Here is a 24,957-nt window from a genome sequence, read left to right as displayed (position 1 = left end):
CCGTCTAAATCCGAAACATTGTATCAAAAAAGTTAACTCGGAAGGTAGGAAAGCAGCTGGTATGTGGCAGTGCACAAAACATATGCTTTAGTTCACTCAGAAACAAATTTAATAACCAAAACGTAAATCTAATAATACGTGAGTGTACATGATTTGTTTACAAATCAAAAGTGCTGGTGTCTGCGTCAATTGTTTGTTTACAACAGAAATGAGTTCTTTAAGAGTGCAAAATGAAGCGCGTGCGAGTTCAATATCGTAAAAACTGAGCGATTCTGACAATGTAAACTTAACGGACAAAACAATGAGTATATAATAATGTAAAGTTATTGAATTTTTGTAATGTAATTGTGTTTTTATAGGTTTCCTATGAAAGCTGAATCAGCACCGTGCGTACATAAAAGATTTAAGACACATAAATATGAAGACAAATAAGCTAATATGAGCAAACACTCGTGTCTAAGGGACAACTAGATAAAAATGACGATAAAGTAAATGTGAAGAATCTATATGTAAACGCTGAGGGAGAAGAAGTCCGATTAGTTTCAGTAGGCTGGAACTCTTTGCAACTTTGTTGAAGTTTAGAGTCACGGCATACTTTTGAAATGCACACGAACATCTATCAAGCATATCTTTTCTTGTACTGAAAATGTGCCATTGAAAAACATAAATGACGAGGAATATATTTTATCTAGAGATAACACGATTTGGAAGGCAACAAAATTTACCGAGAAAGAGGACTTCGCCTCCATTAGTATCGGTTCTTATTATCAACAGCCCTAATATTAACTTGCACATATTCAAGTTAGTCTGTTATAGGAATTCCTAATTTCTTTGCAATAAAATGTTGATGCTGCTGAGTTCATAGAGGTCTCTCTTCTGAACATCATTCCAAATTTTCCAACTATACATCAGTCGAGGTTTCACGGTTTTCTTGTGTGGATTGGTAGCTGTTCAGATAAGGAGTACAAATTCCAAAGATAAGCAAGACCAAATAAGGCTTGCATTGCTTTTCTAAAGACGTGACGGGTACGGTTCAGAGAGCGACATGGATTTTTCGCAATATCCCCAAGTGAGTATCCGAATTTGTCTTTTGAATGAGTGTTTCTCCAACTTTTATGGACAGTCTTTGGAATGAAACGCTCCTCCTTCCCAATACAACAATAGATGACTGTTTGTGCTTTATATCGTAACGCGATTTTCGTGAGTATTTAACAATTATCACAATTGTCTCAGTCTGATTGTCAGTAGAGTTTGCAAGGTCCGTAAGGTCATCTGCAATAACAGGACAACAGCATAGCATACTACATATTTTACAACATAGGTTGATCCTAATAAGCTTAAGGAGAATATCCTCTATGAATACCAAATATAAAAAAGAGAAACGAACGCGACTCTTTCGGACTCTGTGCCTTATATCAAACCAGTTTGACTGCTATTTGTTAACTTCAACTACGCGTTGTACATTCTAGTACATGTCCCCAATTATCTCAAGATTTTGCCATAATATTCAATAATGAAGAATTTTAAGAGGCTGGCATCATTCCAAGTATCAAACGCCTTTTTGGTATTGAGGAAAGCAGTATATACAGGGCTACAATTGGTGGGGTTGTAGTGGATAAACTCTTGAAGAAATGATGAGGTAGCTGAAATGTTTTCGAAAACCTTGCTTTATTTTCTTTCTAGATATTATTGTATGTTTGATTGTACCAACTATCAGAATCAACTCTACTTTTTCCAGTTACCTTTGTAAACCTCCAGTATGAGACATTGCCCTGCATGTTTCTTGGATATATTCACATTTCAGTATGGAATTAAGTAACTGCAATGTAATTTTGGGGAGTGATGGGCCATCATACATGATACTATTCTTTCTTTTTCTAAAATACTTGTTCGGTGAGTGATCCGAGTCCTCATTTAGATCAATCTACAATAAGATTTGCATTAGGTTTAGATATCTCTTTAGTACCAGTTTTAAGTAAAACTGATCGTTTTGTAAAAATAATTGCTCGTTGAAATCCGTAAGATGGCCAGAATGGTTTTCTGATGATATTAACAAGCTAAATGCAAGAGTGCACCATTCGTGATTCAAATATGATTCGTGATACAATTAGCAGCTTCATTATGAAATAATCTGAAGTGGTTTGTCATGTAGCGGATACTATTTTTTGTCGTCAGGTACCAAAGCCTCAAATTAACAGCCATAATCAGTCACACTGAGATTCTCGTTGTCTTGACGCTGAAAGTTAAATGAAAAGAAAAGCAATGTATTTAGTATTAAAATATTTAAGGAACAAATAATAAAGAGTCATATAAGATGTGCATGGTAAATGAACGAGCAGCCTTAAAAAAAAAGCATAAAAGACAGTGTTAAGCTCAATTCACTGATTTTCAAACAAAATCATTATTAGATGAGCATTGGAAAAAATGCGGAAGAATACTGGTGAGTGCTAAACATTTGCGGTCAATATGTAAGGGTTGATATTGAAATTGTGTTTGAAAAATTATTGTTCCGATTCAAAGAAAATGGTTAATTAATAGGGTTGAAAGTTTAAGTGGCCGCACTCCATTAGATAAACTTTTCACCTATTATGTAAACAATTGATTTAAAAGGTGAGTAAATGTATAAAATTAGCTAAGAAAATCTATTGTGCTTTAATTGATTTTTACACATAAAAACTTTGATGATGATGTGAAATATGTCACATTAAAAAATAAGATTAAAGTGAAAACTGATCATATAATGCATTCTGCGAATGGATATATTAACAGTACAGTTACATACAATAGCCCTTTGACTAAGGAATTTGACTGTAGTCCGACAAGGTAAATGTTTATCTCCTTTCTTCTTATTAGAAAAGAAATGTTCAGATAATAAGGTCTCAGAAATAATTAGACTAAAATTGTTTTTGAATTCTTCATGCAGATGATATGGCAATGTTTTCTGGAACTCTAGATGGTTTCCAAAGGGGTTTGAATACTTTTCATAACTATTGTAATAATGGTGTGCCTAAATGTCGAATACAAAAAGACAAAAAGAATGGTATTTCGAAGAGGGTGGAAACTAGAAATAGTAAATACATTTGTTTTTCTTGTCAGTATTTTCCTCGTGTGGCTCGTTTAATGAAGTACCACAAACACTTGCTGAACAAGCTACGAAGTTCCTCCTTTCTTACTGGCAGAAATTTGGTGTCATATCTACCGATCGCAACTAACACGTGTCACTTTTTAGTAAACACTAATGACATTTAAAATTTTGCCATTATTATCCGTGAGATTATTTAAACTAGCTTATGTCTCTTCTGATAAGTATTTCATAATAATTTTTTGGTCTCAAAAAAGGGGGACCCCATGCTATAACATTCATAATATTTTATAATTTTAGCTGCTTATTTTCGACAGATAAATATTTACAGTAAGTTGACTAGGTGTTTTGCATTTTTCTTACTTTCTATGCCGCGATCTCTATCGCCAATGACTTTTACTTTTTTTGCAATCAAGCCACATTGTATGTGCAACCCATGGATTAACGAAAATTAAGTGGCCTAAACAAAAACCAGAGTCGTAAAGAGACACGCAATTACGCAAACCACCTATGACAAACTGTTTTTGGAATTGTTGATTTTGTTTTTGTTTTAACTCGACTTTCGTTGTCTGTAAATCCGCCAAAGCCCAGTTTCTTATCTGTGTTCGTTGATGTCCATGATTTTCCATTTCCACCAGCATACAGCAATGAATTTAACTTCGCTGAGTATGTATGTGTTTCTAATAATGAAATTTAGTATTTTAATACTGAGCACATTAAAATGTTGTAATCGTTCATAAAATGCACATCTTAAGAGAGCCTCAAGGTAGAACAGTCCTTAACTAAATGAGTCACCTCGGTAAATAAAGCATTATTATTATTATTATTATTCCGGCCGAGTCATACCAAAGACTTTAAAAAATGGTACTAACAGCTTCCTCGCTAGGCGCTCAGCATTAAGATGTTAGTGTTAGGACGGTCAGCCTGGTGTAAGGTTAATGTGACTGGGTGCGACATCATGCTGCATGTTTGCAGCATGATGCCCCAGTGCTAGACATCACTATAAACTGCCACACTGCAGACATCGTGGCGATATGACTGAAAAATTGTTTTAACTAATCTCACACACACACACAGAGTAGTAGTAGTAGTAGTAGTAGTATAGAAACATTGCAATACCGCCAACGATTGTGTGTTTTCACGTTACTAATGATATTACAGCAATCTGGCCTTATGTTGGTATTGACACACTAGGGTTATTCTAACTATCTAATTCTAATTGACTCTCTGCAAGGTTATATTTGAGTTTATATAAGCGTCTCGTAACGCCAATCTGATGCGGATATTTGTCGATAAGTGGAACAAAATCACCATGCTGTCAGCATCCGCTGTCGATCGGTCTAACACCCTGTCGGTAAAATCCGCCATCTCATCACAGCGGTCACAATCCATTACTGATATGTAATGATAAATCAAATATTAAACACAAACACCAAAGATGGTTAATAACTTCGATTGGACAGTCAGTAAGTGCTTCACACTTAAATTCATCTTTAGTTATCGATCTTAATGACGTCGTAAATATAAAATATTTTGGATTACCGATGTCGGGTTTGCGTATTATTATTCATTCACCAGGCTGATTATTTATCAATGTTGTTAATCGGCTTCAGCTCTTATAGCAACATATATAAAGTGATCCAGACTCGCGTGCCGTTAAAATGTTAGACTAGGTTTATCAAAACTATTCATGTTATTAAAAACAATTTACCATTTGTTATTTTAAATTTAATTATTTTCTCTCATTCATTTCATACGGTTAATGAACTTGCTATGTGTGGTGGTGAGGGCACATTTATAATTTGTTCATTTGTAGCATCATCATTATCAACATAATCTTTGATGAACGTAACAGACACGCCAGAAGCTCTGATTCCTCCGACTTCACTAATCACAGAAGAATTATTACAATGTTTACGTGTTTGGTCTTGACAAATTACAAGCTTACCTCGGCCAACACCAACAACAAGGCGACTAATAAGCTCAGTAAAATCCAATTAGGTGGCAAATTGGCTCAAATCTACATCAGCACCGTTATCGGGTTCAGTACCGTCCGTAATGTTAAGCAACATTTTGTGTAATATTAAGCGTACTTCAATACGAAAGCAATAAGTGTTTGCGAGGTTGGACTTGAGAACGTTTTGCTTCCCGCAAGTTCATGCATGGCCCAACCAAATGAATTTTCACCGGTATAGTCTATAAAAGTAATGTTACACTGCTTTGTCCAAGTCTGGTTAAATAACTAACAATTTCAGCTAGATGTGCAAGGCCATACGAGTCAAAATGCATACTATGGCAGGGGCGTCACACGTATGCAACCCAATGAGTGCCAGGTCCTGTTCTCAAATCCAGTTCGACAATACAGGTTTCACGTGTGCGTGGCACTGCGAGTTCATTTCGCATAGAGACACCACGAATATGCTTGGTTGATTTTACCATCATTATCATTATCAAGCTTGTTCGAAAGACGGGTTAATGGCGTAACCTTCTGCGTGTTGAAACCGGTAGTCGAAGGACTTTTCCTTTTTTCTTCTTATGCGACCTCCAACCGCCTTTAGTAGCGCCATCCAGGATGCAGTTCTACTAACGCTGCCGCCATTGCAACTGCAGGAGCCGCTGCACGGAATGGAAATATTCCACCAATATTTTGTAATTTCATCACCTTTGATGTAGGTAATTTTAACACCACTGAGATATTATATTGTTTATTTCGTTTTAAATGTTTCTCAGCTGATTTTCGTTAAGGCTGACTTTCACTTCGTAATAGGATGTTATTATTTAAATAGGTAACAGGCATTTGTGCAAGAGGGATTGAACGTCGTTCCAGCGAATACGGAACTATCGCCATGAACTATTTTATCACGTTAATGTATCGCTATGCGATTTACTATGCACTAATGCATCTCATAGCCGTAAGTCGATTCACGTCGGGGAGTATCTATCACATGATATCAAGCGATTGCAAACACTTATCTGCTTCAGTAAACACCCATAAAACGTTTCAGTGACCGTCTCGTGTTTGCCGTGTATGCAATTTCACATCATTCGCAAAAGGATTTTCACGTACATTTCGTGCCGTAGATGGTTTTGCACAACCACGCGTAGGATTTTTTTGTGGCTCTTTTTATGTTCTTGGGCCCAACCACGACTGAGTACACTTTAGGTTGCAGTCCCACATATTGTTCGATTGGTTTACCCAAGGACTCATTCTTTAAGGTACCAACAACCTTTTATTAGCGTTTCTAAACAACGGATGTTTTTCTGATAATCACTGGTATCATATTCGTTTACTAAACTTGGTTCAGCTATGTTTTCGTTCACACCATTGGTTGCAATGAGCTTCAGCAGCGAGTGTGTATTCACGTAGAGCATCTCACACGATCCTGTTAAAACGGTTTCATCTTGTCACAATAGAAATAGTACAGAAGCATCTTCGACAAGTCCAAAACGGACGCATAAACATCGATAGGTTTCGTCAGTTTGAGTTTCGATTTTATTTTCTGTGAACGGGAAAAAGTCCACCTTCTAAGATCTTTCTAGATTCAAATGCCGGATCAGTTTCCGCGAATTTGTCACGACCGTTCGTTAACCTGTATGGATACTACTCTTCTCATTAACAGGTCAGTGTTTGAGGCGCAAGCTCCCTGTGTAGAATATCGACGGGTAATGTTTGAGTTTTCCACCGCTAGATTGCTCATTAACTTGTCCAAAGACGACTTAAGAAAGTGTAACGAATCAATAAACTGTAATTGGCCTAGACAGAATGTTATGTATTTTTGCATGCTTTTTCGAATACACTTATTGATCATTTTGACGCTGATTGTTATTGCTTACATTATCAAGTGGCCATCATATCCACGCAGGTTATGAAACACGATAGTTATTTATGTTTTCCTTGTGTAAATTCTTAATTGCAGATTGCATGAGATGTGCTGGGATCATCTGTAAACCCCAGTTCTGTTTTAGTGATTACAAACTTTGTAACCGGAACTTCCAGTTCCTCGGTGGAGCAATGAGTATCTGCGGAAAACTAATGAATATGGTCACTAATCATAATTTTGTCTGTGGGTGAAAAGAGCTGTTGTGGAATCAATTTCGCGCTATTACCTTGAGCGGTTTAACAAACATCTCTACTGAGTCATTGCCACGATGCAAAATTGTTGGTTCAGTTTCACGTAGAATCTGATTACAGTCTTAATCGGCATAAGGCTTGTTCAGCGACATGTTGTATGGTCTAAATCCGCAGCAGGCTTGTTCAGCGACATGCTGCATGGTCGCTGGACGTAATCGCATTTTCGACTGGAATGTAGACACACGTCAGCGAATACGATACATGGAACCTTCTTCTTTCATTGCCGTGCAGTGAATTTCAAAATGCTTTTGCCGGGTTGTGGAATTATTGTCAGCTCTTGTTTTTCCGCTGATTCCAAAACAGTGAAAGTCACGTTCTTTAGGCAGTTGTTGAGTATCAAATGCATGCATGCAACGTCTGCATGAATATTTATTACTGTGATGATTGCTATGTCGGGTATGAAACCGGGAAATATTCTTTATTCATAAGAAATGCGATATGGATTCTTTACCAATCATATCAATCTGGGTTCGTCCATGTTGTCCATGTTCGGAAAGTGCTAACAGATAAAATCCTTTATCCCAACTAAATATTGTAATGGCAATAAAAGGGTTAAATTTGTTCAGTATGGCCTTGTTGACCAGCACAGGAAAGTGAATATTGTCAATATTAAGTTCACAATGTACTGCCGATAGTTTTTAGGCTGGTCTTGATTATCACTCCTTGGAAGTAACGCTGATACAATTGACTATTCAAAGCATTGTTGATCAGAATCTTTACATGTATAACTGGCCACGGCGGAACATATTCTTGCGTTGGTGTAAAACTCGACCCACAAAACTTTTGATATAGAGATTTATGTAGCTCGTCTTGGGTACATCGGTCAAGAGTCCATCCTGAACCTTAGCGTATTTTTTCAAAGTCTCGAAAATCTTTTTAATGCCTTTATTGATTTCGTCATTGATAGCTTTGGTGTCTTTACGTTTCGGGTTTATGGATTGTGCGGGCACTGGGGTACCACATTTAATAGATAAACTGAAGAATGGAGAGTTCCGATTCCATTTTTATATAATACCAGGAAACATTTGTTTGAAATTGAAGTTGCATTAGATATCTTCATCATTACTGCTTGACTATTCACTTAAATCATCAGAGTATTCATCCGTAAAACTGCCTTCGTTCGCATCAAACGTAGTTGCTGATTTACTCAAGTTCAGGGACTTCATTCTTGCACAATATTATATATAAACAATTATCCTTTTCTGCTCATAAGCTTCACCAAGCATGCATCTTTGCTGTTATAAAATCAATTCTTAGTTAATCAATGTGTCCGTATGTTTTGATTATAATCATCTACAATTTTTTAGAAGTCGTCTGCTTCAGAAATAAAATGTACTATTTATTACTGATTTTGTCGTTCGGAATTCAAATATGACAATTAAAGCAACTGATTCGCTACGCTTTCCAAGATATTTAAGCTTTTACATTTAACGTCTATGTATATTGTGTCGATAGTAGAGTTTTAATCATAAATTTTAAGCCTAGTTTTTTTCATGTGTTTATGGTTGCTTTACATGATACTATTTTACCTGTCCTGTTTATGTATCTCTTTAAAATATAGTAACAGGGTTATATAAATACAATATATTATGAAAAAAATGGCAAAAATATTATGTATATATATAAGTACATAGTTTAGTCGTTAATCAATGTCTACTCGGTGCTTCTTGGCTTGCCCTTTGTATTCATTAAACGGAGCATCTGTTGTCACTGTCCAGCAATAGCCTGCAAGCACTGATGGGCTCAATTTGCCCTGATAGCGTTTCTCCATTGTTGCAATGTACTGATGAAATCGCTTGCCGTGCTTGTCTCTCACTGATCCGCAGTTCGGTGGAGAAACAAATCTAGATGAGAGTGCAAAGATATATCTTTAGCGACATGTTGAAACCAAGGCTTACGTGTGCCTTAAGGAGATTTTTCAACACCTATTTGTCTGCATTGTTGTTTCCGAGAAAATATTTTTCCACTAACTGGGGGGGGGGGAGCTTTCCATGCCGTCATTTCCTTGCCATGCAGTACACGGTCAAATGCAACAGCTCGAAGACATTCACGAATATGAGTACCAAGAAAGACACCTTCCTTTATCTTAGCTTCACTTAACCTTGGAAATTTCCCACGGAGGTACTTGAAAGAAGCTTGTGTTTTGTCCATGACCTTGACAAAGGTCTTCATCAGACCCAGCTTGATGTGCAACAAGTAATGAATGGTGAACAGGCTCCAATGACTGTCGGAGTGTCCCATCTCTCTTGATGAAGTGGGAACTTCTCGCATATCCCATTCGCAGAGAAACAGTAGTACTTTGTATATCCAATCTGCAGACCAAACGAGAAAGCAAGAACCTTCAAATCGCCACAAAGCTGCCACTGATGTTGGTCATAGTTTATGCACGTCAAAAGTTGTTTCGTGTTTTCAAAGGTATCCTTCATATGGACTGCATGACCAAGTTTAACTGATGGCAAAACATTGCCTTTATGCAGAAAAACAGATTTAAGACTCGCCTTCGATGGATCAACGAACGGTCTCCGCTTGTCTGGATCATGAACAATGTTGAGGGCTGCGATCATACGATCGATGTTTTTACAGGCTACAAGATCACCTTCCATGAAGAAGAATGGGACCAGATCCTTTTGACGATCACGGAACATGGAAACCCTTACATCACCTGCCAGGAGCTTCCACTGCCGAGTCATACCAAAGACTTATAAAAATGGTACTAACAGCTGCTCGCTAGACGCTCAGCATTAAGAGGTTAGTGTTAGGACTGGTCGGCCTGGTGTCAGAATAATGTGACTGGGTGGGAAATCATACTACATGTCTGCAGCATGATGCCCCAGTGCTAGACATCACTATAAACTGCCACACTGCAGACATCGTAGCAATATGACTGAAAAATTGTTAAAGGTACGTTAAAAATCCTAATCACACACACATCACACACGCTTCCACTGCTATAGTCTGGAGCTCAACAGCTCTGCCTTACTCTTGGATAATTCCAAATCCCTGACAAGGGTATTCAGTTCACCTTGAATTATGAGGTGTGGTTCAGAGGAGGAGGATGGGAGAAATGTGGGTCATGTGACACTGATGGTTCAGGACTAGAACTTTCATCATATTCCTCGTCTGACTCAAGTGAGAATGATTCTTGTGCATCAGAAACCGTCAGTCCATCTCCGTGGGGTGCTGGGCGTATATCTGATGGAATGTTTGGATAATGCACAGTACACTTGTTCTTCTTTGACACACCTTTCTCAGATGAAGACACCATGCAGAAGTAACAGTTGTTGATATGATCTGTTAGCTGTCTTCAGATCATTAGCACTAGATTTCCTTTTCCTGTTCAACCACTGGCGAAGATGTGTTGCACAAATGTTTCAGCATATGTTTAGGGCCAGCCTCTTGTCGTGATGTCCAAATTTGCAGCCAAAAGAAAGATAGGCTTTCTAAACCGTAGTGATTATACTACGCTTTTGTGATGCACATGTCCCTTCACTACAAACATAGCAGAAGTTGTCTGCGTTGTTCACACAATTACGAGGCATCTCTGTTCGCTTTCGCAATACAGAAATGTGTCCCTTTGCCTAATCAAACACTGACAAATAAGGAAGCACAACACTGTATGATTTCTAGAGCTGATATAGGGAAATTTGTTCAGCAGTGTGGTGTAAGCTTAGTTATGATTGCATCATCCATGACTTCTATGAATAACATGATGCAATTCATATCATGTATGACGCAATTAGATTCAGATTGCACCATTCATTGTTTTGCCTAAAAAGCAAGTACTATCCAAACCGAGTCATATATTTATTCAAAGATCCATTCAAAGAAAAGATGCATTTTAGTCATTTCTGGTTTAAACTGAGATCCCTTATATTTATAACTCACTTATCCTCCGCCATTCCCAAGTCAAGGGTCGTATATACTGACCAGTATCATATCTTTAAAACTAGAAACATCAACAGTTTTAAGCATCATTTTCGTTCTCAGTGACCCAGCATTAGTAAAGTTTGACTACATTTATTACGGAAGCATTTTGGCTGTAGACCAGTATTATGTGTCTGATAACTCATATAACATCTATGTACACCGCTTTCATAAATATGTGTGAAGTACTCAAACAAAACAACGATCCAAGTTTGTCAACCACATATTGTGCATCATAGTCACGTGGAATGCTAACATAATTTTTAGACACTTCCATAAATTCCATCAAAATATTATGTGCATCGATCTGATTTTTCTCCTATATATATATATATATATATATATATATATATATATATATATATATATATATATATATATATATATAGCCTGGCTTCTCTATTATAATTAGCATTAGTAATACAGACCTGACTGAGACTTTACCATGCGGGTTATTAACCATAATAAACAAAGGCCTTTCTATTGCTAAACGCGGCTTTGCCGGCTATTGCGTCACAGCGTATATCATGTGTGACTCTACCCATTGTTTGGGTGACTTCACTTTCGTGAATTATAAATAATCTACAGATTGTACACAATATGTAGCTTGCTTGCTAAAATAGGCAAAAATCATGCGAAATAGAGGTCGTGCCCTAGGAAACTAAGAAAAATACAAAACACCCAAATTCATCCTACTCTTACTGACCAAGTCATTATATCATCTGCTATTTCTTTTTCAGTCACGTTTGTAACAGTCCAATTGCAGAACTGATCATTGCATGTCGATCTAAAATCAATAGCAGGTATGAAATGCTGGTTTCCATGTAACAACTTATTACAAAAATTAAATGTTCATTAAATCTTACAGTAACTATACGACCACAAGGACAAACAGGTAAATATTACAGTAACTATACGACCACAAGGACAAACAGGAAAAATTATATAAATAAATTAACCAGACCGATATTCTTTCAGCCTTAATGTGTGCCTTTGGACTTGGGCGTGTTACTCATCATTGGAAACTTGTTGTAAGTCTGAGTTTTCTCCAACCTATCCCACTCTGATTTAGAAATTTAGATAACTGAAATTTAGCCAAGTGAGGCTTAACTACACATAATTCAGAAACCACAATAATTGTTACTGTGCCTGACACACTCCAAAAATAACGACCTTTGGGTACATGCGCACTTCGACACTAAAGGATTTGTCCCATGATTTCTAATGAACTTAGCTGCAGGTATCAAAGTTGCTCTTAAATCCGAACAGAAAGATACAAATAGTTTATAGATGGTTACGTTCGAAATGTGACACTAATTAAAAACGAAATGTGACACTAATTAAAAACGAAATGTGTTTCAGCTGTCGACCAAGTGTCACAGGAGTCAACGAAATAAAAGTGAGAAACCTCACTGCATCAACTTGGATGTTGAACAAGGGCAAATGATGTTAATTATTCCTGCACAGCTAAGTACGTTGTTCTTTATTGTACATTCTTTTACTTAATAGGAAATGAAAATACAGAGATTCATAAAAGAATAAAAAGAGAAACAAATAGCAACAAATATGAGAAGACATACTCGTATGTTGTATTGCAAAGTTATTTTGAAACCGTTGTCAGAGTTTTTGATAAGTGAGTATATGATTTCGTGTTCTGCATTTGTTATCATAAGTATTTCAAATTTCTTGATTCATTTTTTCACAAACCTTTTATTTTAATGCGCATTATGACTTCATACCCCACCTTGACCCCAGTCCCCCTCCTCCATTATCTTAAGTCTACTAGACAGAGAGCAAACAAATTCATGACACGCACTGAGGCAGTATTTACACTTCTCGTGACGCGTACCAAGGCAGGTACTCACACCTCTCATGATATCCGCTGAGGCAGGTAATCACACCTATCGTGACGTGTACCAAGTCAGGTACACACACCTCTCATGACATATTTTATAAACAATACAATCACGTGTGGAATTGCATAGCAGTGGGAAAGTATCTGTAAAGTGGTACATTATAGGAAGCAAAAAGACCATATAGAAACATGTTTTGGACTTGTGGACTTGAATACATCAAAAAATCATATAACTTATCCTGGCCATGTGGACATGAATACATTAAAAAATCATATAACACATATCCTTGCCATGTGGACATGAATACATCAAAAAATCATATAACACATATCGTGGCCATATGGACTTGAATACGTCAATAAAAATCATATAACACATGTCCTGGCCATGTGGACTTGAATACAAGAAAGAATCATATAACACATGTCCTGGTCATGCGGACTTAATACACCAGAGACATATAGCAATTGTTAAATATATCTCTGAATACACCGGTCTAAAGTAGCTATGATGGCAGCAAAAATTATATCAAAACTGGCCCTTGTCAAATTTCTTAACTTAAGGCTATGGTGAGACTTTTGCAGCTGTTATTGTTTACTAATTAAAGTAACTGGATATATTTGTGAACTAGGTGTTTCGGGCTTGTGTTGTTTTTTTAAATTGATTTGAGACATGTACACCTTCCACAGTTACTTTACAGTATGTAGAAAGTGAAATAACAATAGTCGGCTTAGATAAGAGTTATTTACCGATAACAGCAAACATGTGGGTTAAGGGCAAGTAGAATGTCTCGAAAAGGGCTTGGATGGAAACTATCTTGAATTGAATTAACCTTTTTTGCACACACTGTTTTACAAAATTATCAGCTAGGAAAATGGCTTGTGTTTGCACAGTGAGCATTACATGTGTCGAATATGACCTTCAGACATGAAAAATGCAGGTACAAATTTGGGGTTGGGGTGCATAAACTTCTTTTGCTATGAACTACCATTGACTTCTCTGATCAAGTGAATAATATTCTCATGCTTTGTTTTAATGTAGCTATCCAAAAATATGGACCTTTTTGACCTCACTTGTATATTTTATTCTTTATGATTTTTTTATACTAGGCAGGTCAATGTGAGATTAAATTTGTGCATAAAACTGTCCCATGCACCCTAAATTTAAAACTGAACGCTGGATTTTGGATATTTCTGTTTAAATTTGCGGATAAATATTTTAAATGTTTCGACACTTCATTTGAATTTAATAACCAGAACTATTGAGTATTAAACCATATATTGTCGTTGCCCTTTTGTGAGCCTTTAATCCTTGTCATATAGTGATGATAACTTGCAATCCGGTATATACATACATACATATATACATACATATATATATATAACGTGACCCAGTCGTCGTAACCGTCGTCACGCACCTTACTACAGCCTACTGCAGCACGTAAAAATTAGTGTACATGAAATGGCTGTTAGAACATAGATTGTGTGCTCAGTTTTAATGAGACAGTTCCTCATATATATTCATATATGCATTAGTAACTAACGCCTGTGAAATGAATGAGTGTAAGATTGTACCAGCTTAAACTATAATGACTTGTCCACAAGGTACTCAAAAACCAAAATGAAAACATCATTTATGGAATAAAGACTAAACGCATGGTTTTCTAAGGGTTTATGTTATGAAATTCGAAAATTGGCCGTCCATCATACAAAATACGCGAGGGGGTAAGGTGGCTTAGTGTTGGTGTGCCGGACATGGTGTGTCCAGGGACAAAGCACTTTATTCTTGTTGGCTGGGCACTAGATGACCTCCTTCTGTTGAAGAATCATTTAATACCAAATCAGCAACAACGACAAGAACATAAAATGGGACTGCCGTGTGACTTGGACCACCTATTGGCCCACGATTGAGACACAGTTGTACGAATAACCCTCGCTTATCAGGCATACGCAGCCCTACGAATACGTTTACGTGAATTAAGTACATGGTGATAAATATATACAGTGACCCAGCAGTCATAGCCATAAATGTGTCACACGCCTCAAGTCTCCAATTCTCCTACTTCCACTGTGATACCTATAAAATAATGACCTGATTCAGATTCTGTCCATTTTATCAGGTTGTTGTGCCAGGTGCAACGTACTTCAAATATTAAGGCGGATAGGTCTGAAATTGTTTTGTAAGTCGTTGTAATTTTGAATGAATCGTTGTCGCGTTGTCAACATAGGTCTGCCGCGTCAACTAGGGCAAAGATTAACAGTAAGATTAGGGAGACTTTCGATAGCAGTACTTGTCCCTGAAACAAGAGATTGCGGTTAACAGCATATAACATTATAACATGCTTACTTTACTGTACATGCGACGTCACGATTACGTCCACGTTATATGAAGTTTAAATGCATTTACAAGATTTGCTTTATCTTTCTCTCCAGATATGTTGTGAATATGGACTACCAACGGTCATATTGCTACGCAATGCCAGCTAAGCGTGTATCCGACGACAAAAGCTTTCTTGCAGACGGCCAGAACAGCGAGATAAAGTCCGAAAATGTAAAGATCACAGACAATCATCTTGACGAAAATTACAGCAGTAATTGTGAACAGTGCAATAGAGAAAAAGACAGAAATGGTGAAGAAGAAATGAAATTCACTATAGCACAAATGAAAAGTGATAAAACTCCAGATTCTACTGTTGAAAATCATAATTTGTCCTGCCCATCCAGTCAGATAAGGGGCAGTCATCATGAGACCGGGAAGTTAGAAATCAAAGACAATTGTTCAACCATACAATCGGATTTCCGAAATGTAGGGACAGTGAGTGTTCCTTTGCCTAACATGGGTGTTGTTAATGTGTACCAGTGCAAGTACTGCTCAGAGGAGTCTAATGATAGCGGATCTCTCATTGCTCCCTGCAGGTGTTCGGGGTCCCTCGAACACATCCACCAGGATTGTTTGAAGGTATGTAACGATGATAATTACATATACATCTAATACTAGAGATGTTAACACATCCTGTTGCATTTCTTTTCGCCCCATCATAATTATGGGAGCTACATAGGTTTTAGTGGTTATCGTGCCGGACTAGCAGCCCAAATGCTGTAGGTTCAATTCCTGCCCATATTTGCAAGGTAGGATGCTGCATACACTGTGTTTCTCTGTGCGAGGTACTTGATTCCAATTACCTCGGTACGATATACTCTTTCTTGTGTCAATATGCTGGTAAACACCAAAACAAAAAATGATAACAAGTACTTGGCAAACTTGCCACCACTACTGCCATTATCATGATCATCGTAACCGTCACCGTTATACTGCTGTCGCATGAAATTACACAAGGCTGTATTCAGTACAGTAAGAACAGCGTAGCACGTGTATGCTGATATTCATCATTGGCCTTTTTTAATAATGCTGCTACAGAGTTCCGTCTTCTATCTTTGTGGATAAAAGGTTATATTTTTAATGTAGATTTTGTACATTTGTTTTGGTGTACTTCATGTTTGTCAATGTATATGCATTTTAATCTTCAAGTCTGCTAATTACAAGTACAGCTTTTGTAAAACACATGTTCCTGCGCTTTTCAGCACTGATCCGAGCACCCTTCAAATGGATGCCCTACAGTTACGGGGTAACTTAGTAAGTAGTGCATCAGACTTGTAATCAAAGAGACATGGGTTCGATAACAGCCCAGGCCAGTGCGGATCGGTTGCCTTGGTGTGTCCTTGGGAAAGGCACTTAGCTAACAATTCCACTGCATGATATAGTCAGTAAGGTCTCGAACGTGCCGTTATACAAAACAAAACAAAAACCAACCTGGGATCAAGTCACAAAGTGCAATAATATACGCAGGAACACATTATCGTTGCATCACTGAAAATTTTGATTTTGATACGTGTATATATGACCACAGGGTGAGAATCTTGGTAGTTTCCAAATTATGACTCAGGGGCTACGACGCCAGGGTGTAAGGATGGTCAATTTTATTTGCATGTTTAAATTAACTTTTTTATGCCAGTAAGTGACTATATGATGACAAGGTGAAACCACAGCATTTTCTAAATCACTGCGGAATGGGATTAAATCACTGCGAAATGAGATAGGAAATGACCCCGGGCGTGGCCCATATGCCCCAGAATGACCTATGTCGACACTTTCATTGATCACACTCATCAGTTTTCAGAAACGTTGACTAAACAACTTACAGGTTATTTGAAATTTATGCAAACTAAGCACTACTATCTGTCCCCACCCAAGGATGAGATCAAAATTTCAAAAGTGTTTGCTGCAATCTACGCCAAAAGGACTATCATAAACCCAAGTTTCCGTCTAGGATTAACGGTGTAAGTGGAGTTGAAAAAATATTACTCAGGTACCGACGTAATGACGGACAGTGGACTGTGTCACCAAATACACACGTTTATTATTATTATTATTATTATTATTAGAACTGGATACGAGTTCGTTGTGAAGGAACCTCCGATACCGAACCTAGGTGTGAACTTTGCAGGTACAGATTCTGTCGCCAAAAACAATATAAGGTAAGATACACGAGTACTAGAATTATACAGATATTGTTAGCGGCAGATAAATATTAACCTGATTGTACGTGTGATGAATATAAATCACAACTACGAAACAGACGGACAGAGATGTAGATTTGTGATATCAGACTGGTATAATTATATTATTAGTTTAATTACTTGTAGTATTTTAAGCTGTGTATTGATAAACGAATTTCCTCCGTCCCTATTCGCTTCCGAGCTGGGTATGCTGAACAGGCCCATTGCCCCATCTTGTATGTCGTCAGAGGTGTACAATGGAGCTAACTTGTTTGGCATGGATTCGTCCAAGGATGAGAATCTGTAACAAAGATCTGACGGATACCATACGTATGTTTGACAGTTCTATTTACAAAACAGATCGCAATTTTCATTTTATGAAAACGAAGAATATCTATCGGAAGATATCCTTTTTGACGTCAATATCTATCTATTTATTTATCTATCTATCTATATATATCTATATCTATCATACATCATACATACATACATACATACATACATACATATTTATGGAGTATTCGCATTTGTTTATAGTGCTTCGTTTTAAGGATTTCTTAGATATTTTTTTGATAACTTGTTTGATTATGAGAAGCCGGTGCTGGGAATATAGTCATCAGATCGAAATAATTAGCCAATTACTAGGAGCAAACGTCACGGAGTGAAGTGTTAGTGAGATTCCGTGATACCATGGTTTACTTTTGGTGAGTTCTGGTCAGAACCGCATGAGCGTCCCTGAGTTCTGTAGGCGCTATTAAAATCGAGTTGTATAAATTGATTGTGTGACTCCAGGTGCAATATGTATGATTGGAGACTGGTAAATTATACAATGGAATAAACGAGAAGGGGCTGTTCCACAGTCGGCAAGCGCCGTTTATTGTTGATGTGGTGGTAAACATGGTACAAAGTTGCTTTGGAATTGTGGCTTAAAATAATTATTTGACTGACCTAAGGTGGCGTAATCAAAATAGTTCCCTGTATTAGATGGTTTGATCTGTGTAGTTTAACGCGTGAAATGGTGGCGGTTCGTTACGGAAAGTTAAGAAAAATCATGCAGTTGTGCAGTTGAAAGACAATTGGGAAGTTGTGAGATTTGTGGTCTTGTATTAGTTAAAGCGAAATTATTTCTAGAATGGACACGTTGGACTTACTCCTAGCGGGATTCGCACCAGGGTTTGACATCGTTCGATCAAGCAACCCTTTTGATTGTTAAAATACATACATACAGACAGACATACTATGTGTCCCAGTGTTAAAATACATACATACAGACAGACATACGATGTGTCCCAGTGTTAAAATACATACATACAGACAGACATACTATGTGTCCCAGTTTACTTCTCTTACCTTTACTTTCCTTCTTAATCTATCAGTAACATGGCTACTGAGATCAGTTTAGATCAGGAAGTAATGAGCATAGAGAAATGTTTGTGCATATGCATAAACTATACAAACTGATAGTATGGTGTATTAATGGTATACAACACACCTTTGTTTGAACTTTATTAGTTTTATTTTGTAGCTGTCAACACATAATCTTAATTATCCTTCGACGGCACCGTATATTGTGTTTCATTTGACTATTTACTTGCAAACTAAAATCATTTATGACACAGTGTACATTCTTAATTGCATTATTCGATCATACTTCAGCTCTTTTATAGTCATGTTTTCCCCGCTGGAGTCCAGTGGGGTTTAATTATCATCGGGCCTTGAACATGCCCTACTGGAGGACTGTAACGTAATCGAGCTGACCCTTTGAGACCGGGCAGGGTTTTAAAGAAACAATAAACACGTTCGTGGATGACAAATGACAATATATTAAACACTGATACTAATGATATGAAAATAACACAGAAAAGCATATAAAATGAATATAAAACACATATGAAATATACTTTGACTACTATGTCACATTCAAGTAGTCAAAAAGTTCTAGAAACTCATGTAAACTTCATGTACACAAATATCCCTAGCAAACTTTCATATAAACAAATGTTTGTTGCAAACCCATATAATCAACTACTGGTTGCAAACATTTATGTAGTCAGACACTACTGTCATAATTCACATGTAGTTAAACCACTACTTGTTATTGTTCTTTTACTTGTACTCAATACACTACTTGTTATTGTACTTTACTTGTAGTCAATACACTACTTGTTATTGTGCTTTACTTGTAGTCAAAACACTACTTGATTGGAAAATACACGTTGACACGGCCTTCTCTCTGGCACGGTCACTTTCCCATCCGCACTTGTACCCGTACGTTGGCACGGAATTGGTGGGTTATACTTGTAATGGTACACCAGACGTCATGGTATTCACAAGCCCATCCGGCTGCTCATCGGCGAGCTGAATATGGAAAATAAACACACCTTTCCAATAGTCTAATTTAATTGGAATGGGTTTTGTTGCAACTTCTTTAAGAATATACGATAGGTACGAAGTATGACATAGGAATGCTATGCAATAAAAACAAATATACGTAATGCTATGACATGAATACATACATAATGTTTTGAAATTAGTCGTGATAGCGACTAGATAAAATTAACTCGCTACTACATTGCCTAGGTTATATCTTAATAAACTGAATTGCAAATATGATAAACGATGTGACCACATAATACAACAATGAACGTGTTTTTACGAAACTGAATAATTATTGTAAATAATAAAAAGAGTTGACTAAAAAACATTCGACTCACCCAACTGTTTGGCTTTAACAAAATTACAATGGCACCTGCCCGACAGCTGAATATGTTTAAGAGCTTCTCTCTATATTGGCTGTGCCCTTCTATATCTCTACCCGATATATACAGTAGTGCGCAATAATACATTATTTCGCACGTGCCGCGCGAGCAATAACAGCGTCACGCGATACGACGAAAAATTACATTTACAGAAATATTACGGCGCGTGAAACAAGACAACCTGATGTAAATGAAAAGTATGGAAGACTAAATGAGCCATATCGGGCATTTCGTAACAAGGACCTTGTTGTACAGCATGCAATATCCGTTTCGCTATTAAATTAAACTGTGTTTGTGTCACAGAACGAAAACAAAGCCACATAAAAGAGTCAATACCAACGTTATTACGAAGATATTAGTTTTAGAAAGCACACCAGTTTTACATGCTTCAGGCCCATTTTTGTCAACACAGTAAGGTCAAGACGAACGATCAGATTACTTTACCATTCATCTATCAAGTGTACCTCCCTCTAAAAAAATTGTACCTCAATCCGTCAGTGGAATCAAGGCAAGAAAAGGAAATGCTATATAGCCGTAACTCCATCGATATCTTCTGTTACAAATTAAGAGCCACCAGATGACTGCATTCTCTGGCACGTCTTTTGATAGAGTTTATGCATTCCTATTAATAAATCATAGCCTGGATAAAGCAAAGTTAGAATATTCTCTTTGCACCTGCAAAGTAAGTTTCTAATTGCAAGTATTTTAAATCTTCGTTTACTTTTTTTCTTCAGTGGACCCATTGTTCCTGTCCAGAGCTGAGCCGATCTGACCGCTGGCGTTACTCTCTTGGAATCATTTCTTTGTTCATCGTGATCTGTTGTCTCTTAGTTCTTGTATTATGCTTCGGTCAGGACAATCCATTCACAAGACACTATGGAGATTACAAAGCAGACGAGCCTGTTACATTGTCTGTGAACGCGATTAACAGAGCTAACGAAACATACCGCCTCAGTACGCGGGACAATGTCAAGATTGTTTGTGGGGTTTTGTTCATTATTTTCTCTGCTTTATGCGTTTTCATGGGTAAATCATGCAATATGCCACCTCACAAGTTCATTTTCACGTACATACAGTCAAGCAAGCAGTGGACAATACTACCGTACAGTGCCAGTAAAGATTCCTTAGTGTCTGGGAATGCAAATAATGTGTGAAATGCAGTTATGTCTAGTTATGCAGGGATTACAAGTTTCTATAAAAGATATTGCATTGAATTTCAAGCAACCGGTTTCTCTCAAGAGAGTGACGATGGGTCTGTGATATAAAGTCAATTGCGATGCTAAAAACCTATTAAAATAGAAAAATATAAAATTATGCCATTAACGGTGCTATTTCATTTTATTGTTGGAACATTACGTAAAACAAGACCAGCGATCAGTGCCCCTTGACTCTTCACTCAAACTTGCCGTAGCTGAACTGACAAATGTTACTTGGTGTGACTGGGATATTCATGTAGGTACATCCCATCTATCGCGCGTCAACATAGTATCGCCTGCTTTCCTTACCCAGGACATATGTTGTAACAGCAAAAGGATGGAGCGTATAAGACATGAATATTTGTGAGAATTTTTTTTAAAACAACAAAATGCATACAAAAATGCATAAAAAAATCATATTTCGGTCATGAGTACAGTGTCATTCCAGCCGATTTATCGAGGTGTAAAAGAGTAACGTTTTCATCAATATCACTTGATGACAACATGCAATAAAATAATTATGTCACTTTTGTTAATGAATAAGATATCATTTTATCAGATGTACGGGTATCTAAGATACGATTTTACAGACGTATAGTATCTAAGATACGATTCTACAGATGTATGCTAAGATATCATTCTACGGATATAAGGTTTCTACATATATGTTATATCAAGGGGGTTACCTTGTTTATTTTACAACCACTGTAACTTAACATTTTACTTATCTAATTGACTTAAGTAATGTTTTTATTCAAAAGCTACACTTTTAAGAAGTAGAGATATAGATACGGCTTTTTCATATACGAACTTAAAAGTTTGTTTAACGGTAGATAAACTGAGGTAAGCTAACGATTCAATAATTCTATGTTCATTTTGTGTATCATGTCCTTCTTGGTCCCTCTGATTGATAAACAACTCTAATCGAAAAGTTGATGGTTATTTTCACACACACACACACACACACACACACACACACACACACAATACTTGCTGGACATGAAATACTTGTTATTTCATTTACTTCATTCAAATTTTAATATAAACCAGACTTAATACATTTCATGAGCAGTATGTTTAAAAACAGCAGAATGGTCATATTTAGCATACATTTGTAGTACTTCTAAAGTTTTCCTTCACAGTACAAATGAACATATCTCAATATTATTGAGCTAATGGTATCATTTAAAAACGTGTTTCGAAGCAAAAGTGGTGTCTAGTTCAATCGGAAAAGACAGTGGCTGAAAGGAAGTTATTAAATACCGTCAGGTTCTATTACAAAGTATACAGTCTGAAAGACAATTAAAATCAGTGGTGTAATATTGCTAATAGGAATTAAAAGGGAAAGAAAAATGAAGATATCTGTATATTTGTAGTTATTTTGTCGAACTTTGTCCAATCGTGTATCTATGATTTGTTTATTTTACTATGATTAGTCTGTATTGGTTTATTTCTGAAAATCATGTAACATTTTCACGGCGAAATAGATTTTACCAGCCTGAAGTAACAACAAAAGTACATATCGTTTCTGAAGTTTTCTTTGTAAACAAAAACTGATCAAATAAAACAATCAATATGCGTCACATTAGAGCTTCTGTCAATTAATTTTCCAGACGAAATATGAAATGTTTAGCTAGATACTTTCTCACTGCAAGCTTTAGAAACGAATTCAGAAAGTTCCAATTTTTTCCCGAATATGTTAGAAATTTCTTTGTAAACAGAGTTATCCATACACGTTACTTATTCATAACAGCTGTACACCACCTGGATTTTGCATGAGATTTATTTTCGCATAAAGTTTTCACAAGGAGTCTAATGTGATTTAAGATGTATCGCAGTTTATAAATCAAAGAGATCTCTGAAGAGCACATTTAAAGGTCACTGGCCACCTATATTGAACAAACGTGTGATATTATTATAGTTATAAACAAAACGCATTAGTTATGTATGCACACCATAAAAATGTTTAATTGAACTTAAAACTCCGCTTTATAAAATGAAAAATTTATTCGGCAATCTCCGTAAACAATCGGTAGTTTCCGCATGCCAAAACCGGATATGACGTACATTTATCCCTACTATTGGACATAGAAAACAACTAATTTTACTACATTTGTTTCTCAGTACTGACCTTTCCACTGTGTGACAATCAATGCAAATCATATATTAATCTAAAATACCTTCAAAGATGACTTCACGGTGAAGTTCTTGTCAAAGGTTGACCTGCTCTTTTTTGAGATGCTGGACTGTCAGTATAGCAACATGTAAACAGAACACAGATTTCACCTCCGGATCATCACCAAGGCCTTATTATTCACTGCGCACTGTCGCTGAATTACACACAGACAACAAAACCCTGATTTCATATTATAAAGAATAAACAATTACCTTTAAATCCCTACCAAAAATGCATAAATAAAACTCTTCTATCACCACCAAAATGAGAGAGGAAAAAATGTTCTAAAAATAGACTAGATCTACATTCGTGGGTACTGAACTGGAAGTGCTAATTGGGACCCGATTCCTATTAAACCTAGCCATTCAAGTGCTTAATTTGCCCACGTAAATGTCTATGTGATATAGCATACGATCGTGCTTTTGTACAGCAAATATGGTGCACTGTGTTGCATACGGATGTAACCAAAAGAGTGATGATGGGAAAAAGCGCTTTCTTTTTGCGAAAAACCATGTTTACCAGAAAAAAGTGTATTTAATCTGTGGGATCGATTAGGGGAGGGATGGGAAAGTTGTATCATTTATGCCGGATTATAGTGAATTTGGCCGAAAGACAATTCGGCCCAACTCGAAATACAATTCGGCCAAACTTAACAATAGTTTGTACGTTCTTTGTCTTTAACAAAAAAGTAGATTCTATGTAAGATAGGTTTTAGGGAGGAAAAAAACTAAATTTAAACGAACTATTTTGATATTCTTTGAAAGAACATAATCATACTTCGTAACGTATATGTTTATGAGAGAAAACACAAACTGACATATCTTGCTTGTTCTAATTAAAATATTTATATACATTTTTTATGATAAAAAATAGATGCATCTGCAAAACGACATTCTCAATTTAAGTCTTCGGTCAAATTATCAATAATCATTTATAAACAGATAATATTCTACATAATACGTATACATTTTGCTAAGGGTAGTGTACATGAGATATTATAACAAATATACTTAATTTTAGGCTTCACGTTGTAACACGGCTGCATACAATACATGCTAGATTACACGTGAGAGAGAGATAGAGAGAGAGAGAGAGAATAATGTTGAGCCTTTTGTCAGTATTTAGTTGTTGCAATATGAAGCTCTTACCAGTTAATTTTATTGTTTGTTTTTATTTTCAAGTTGTCTTAGTGTCTGCGCGCGTAAACTGAAAGCCTGTCAGTACTGGTCAATATCGTCAATCATATTTGCTCCATTATTCCGTTCAAATTAGAAAG

The 24,957-nt window shown here is 36.6% G+C and overlaps 1 protein-coding gene across 5 annotated transcripts in view; it reads left to right on the top strand.

Moving 5' to 3' along the window:
• Positions 1-23,088, top strand: part of LOC149806972 (uncharacterized) — a 33,945-nt gene extending 10,857 nt beyond the window's left edge. Inside the window, exons 1-4 of one of the 5 annotated variants that reach the window (XM_089960261.1) lie at positions 14,649-15,158; positions 15,427-15,952; positions 17,437-17,529; positions 21,044-23,088. In XM_089960261.1, coding sequence (XP_089816387.1) covers positions 15,440-15,952; positions 17,437-17,529; positions 21,044-21,463 — 1,026 coding nt within the window. In that variant the 5' untranslated portion in view covers positions 14,649-15,158; positions 15,427-15,439 and the 3' untranslated portion in view covers positions 21,464-23,088. Of the gene's footprint in view, positions 1-14,648; positions 15,174-15,228; positions 15,953-17,436; positions 17,530-21,043 lie in introns of those variants that run through there. The other 4 variants (XM_089960256.1, XM_089960249.1, XM_089960242.1 and 1 more) reach the window with 4 other exon arrangements.
• The last annotated feature ends 1,869 nt before the right edge of the window (positions 23,089-24,957 follow it).

This window comes from Sinohyriopsis cumingii, chromosome 1 (genome assembly GCF_028554795.1).
Source record: "Sinohyriopsis cumingii isolate HCF-2022 chromosome 1, ASM2855479v2, whole genome shotgun sequence".
Classification (NCBI taxonomy): Eukaryota; Metazoa; Mollusca; class Bivalvia; order Unionida; family Unionidae; genus Sinohyriopsis; species Sinohyriopsis cumingii.
This window is presented reverse-complemented; position numbering and strand designations above follow the sequence as displayed.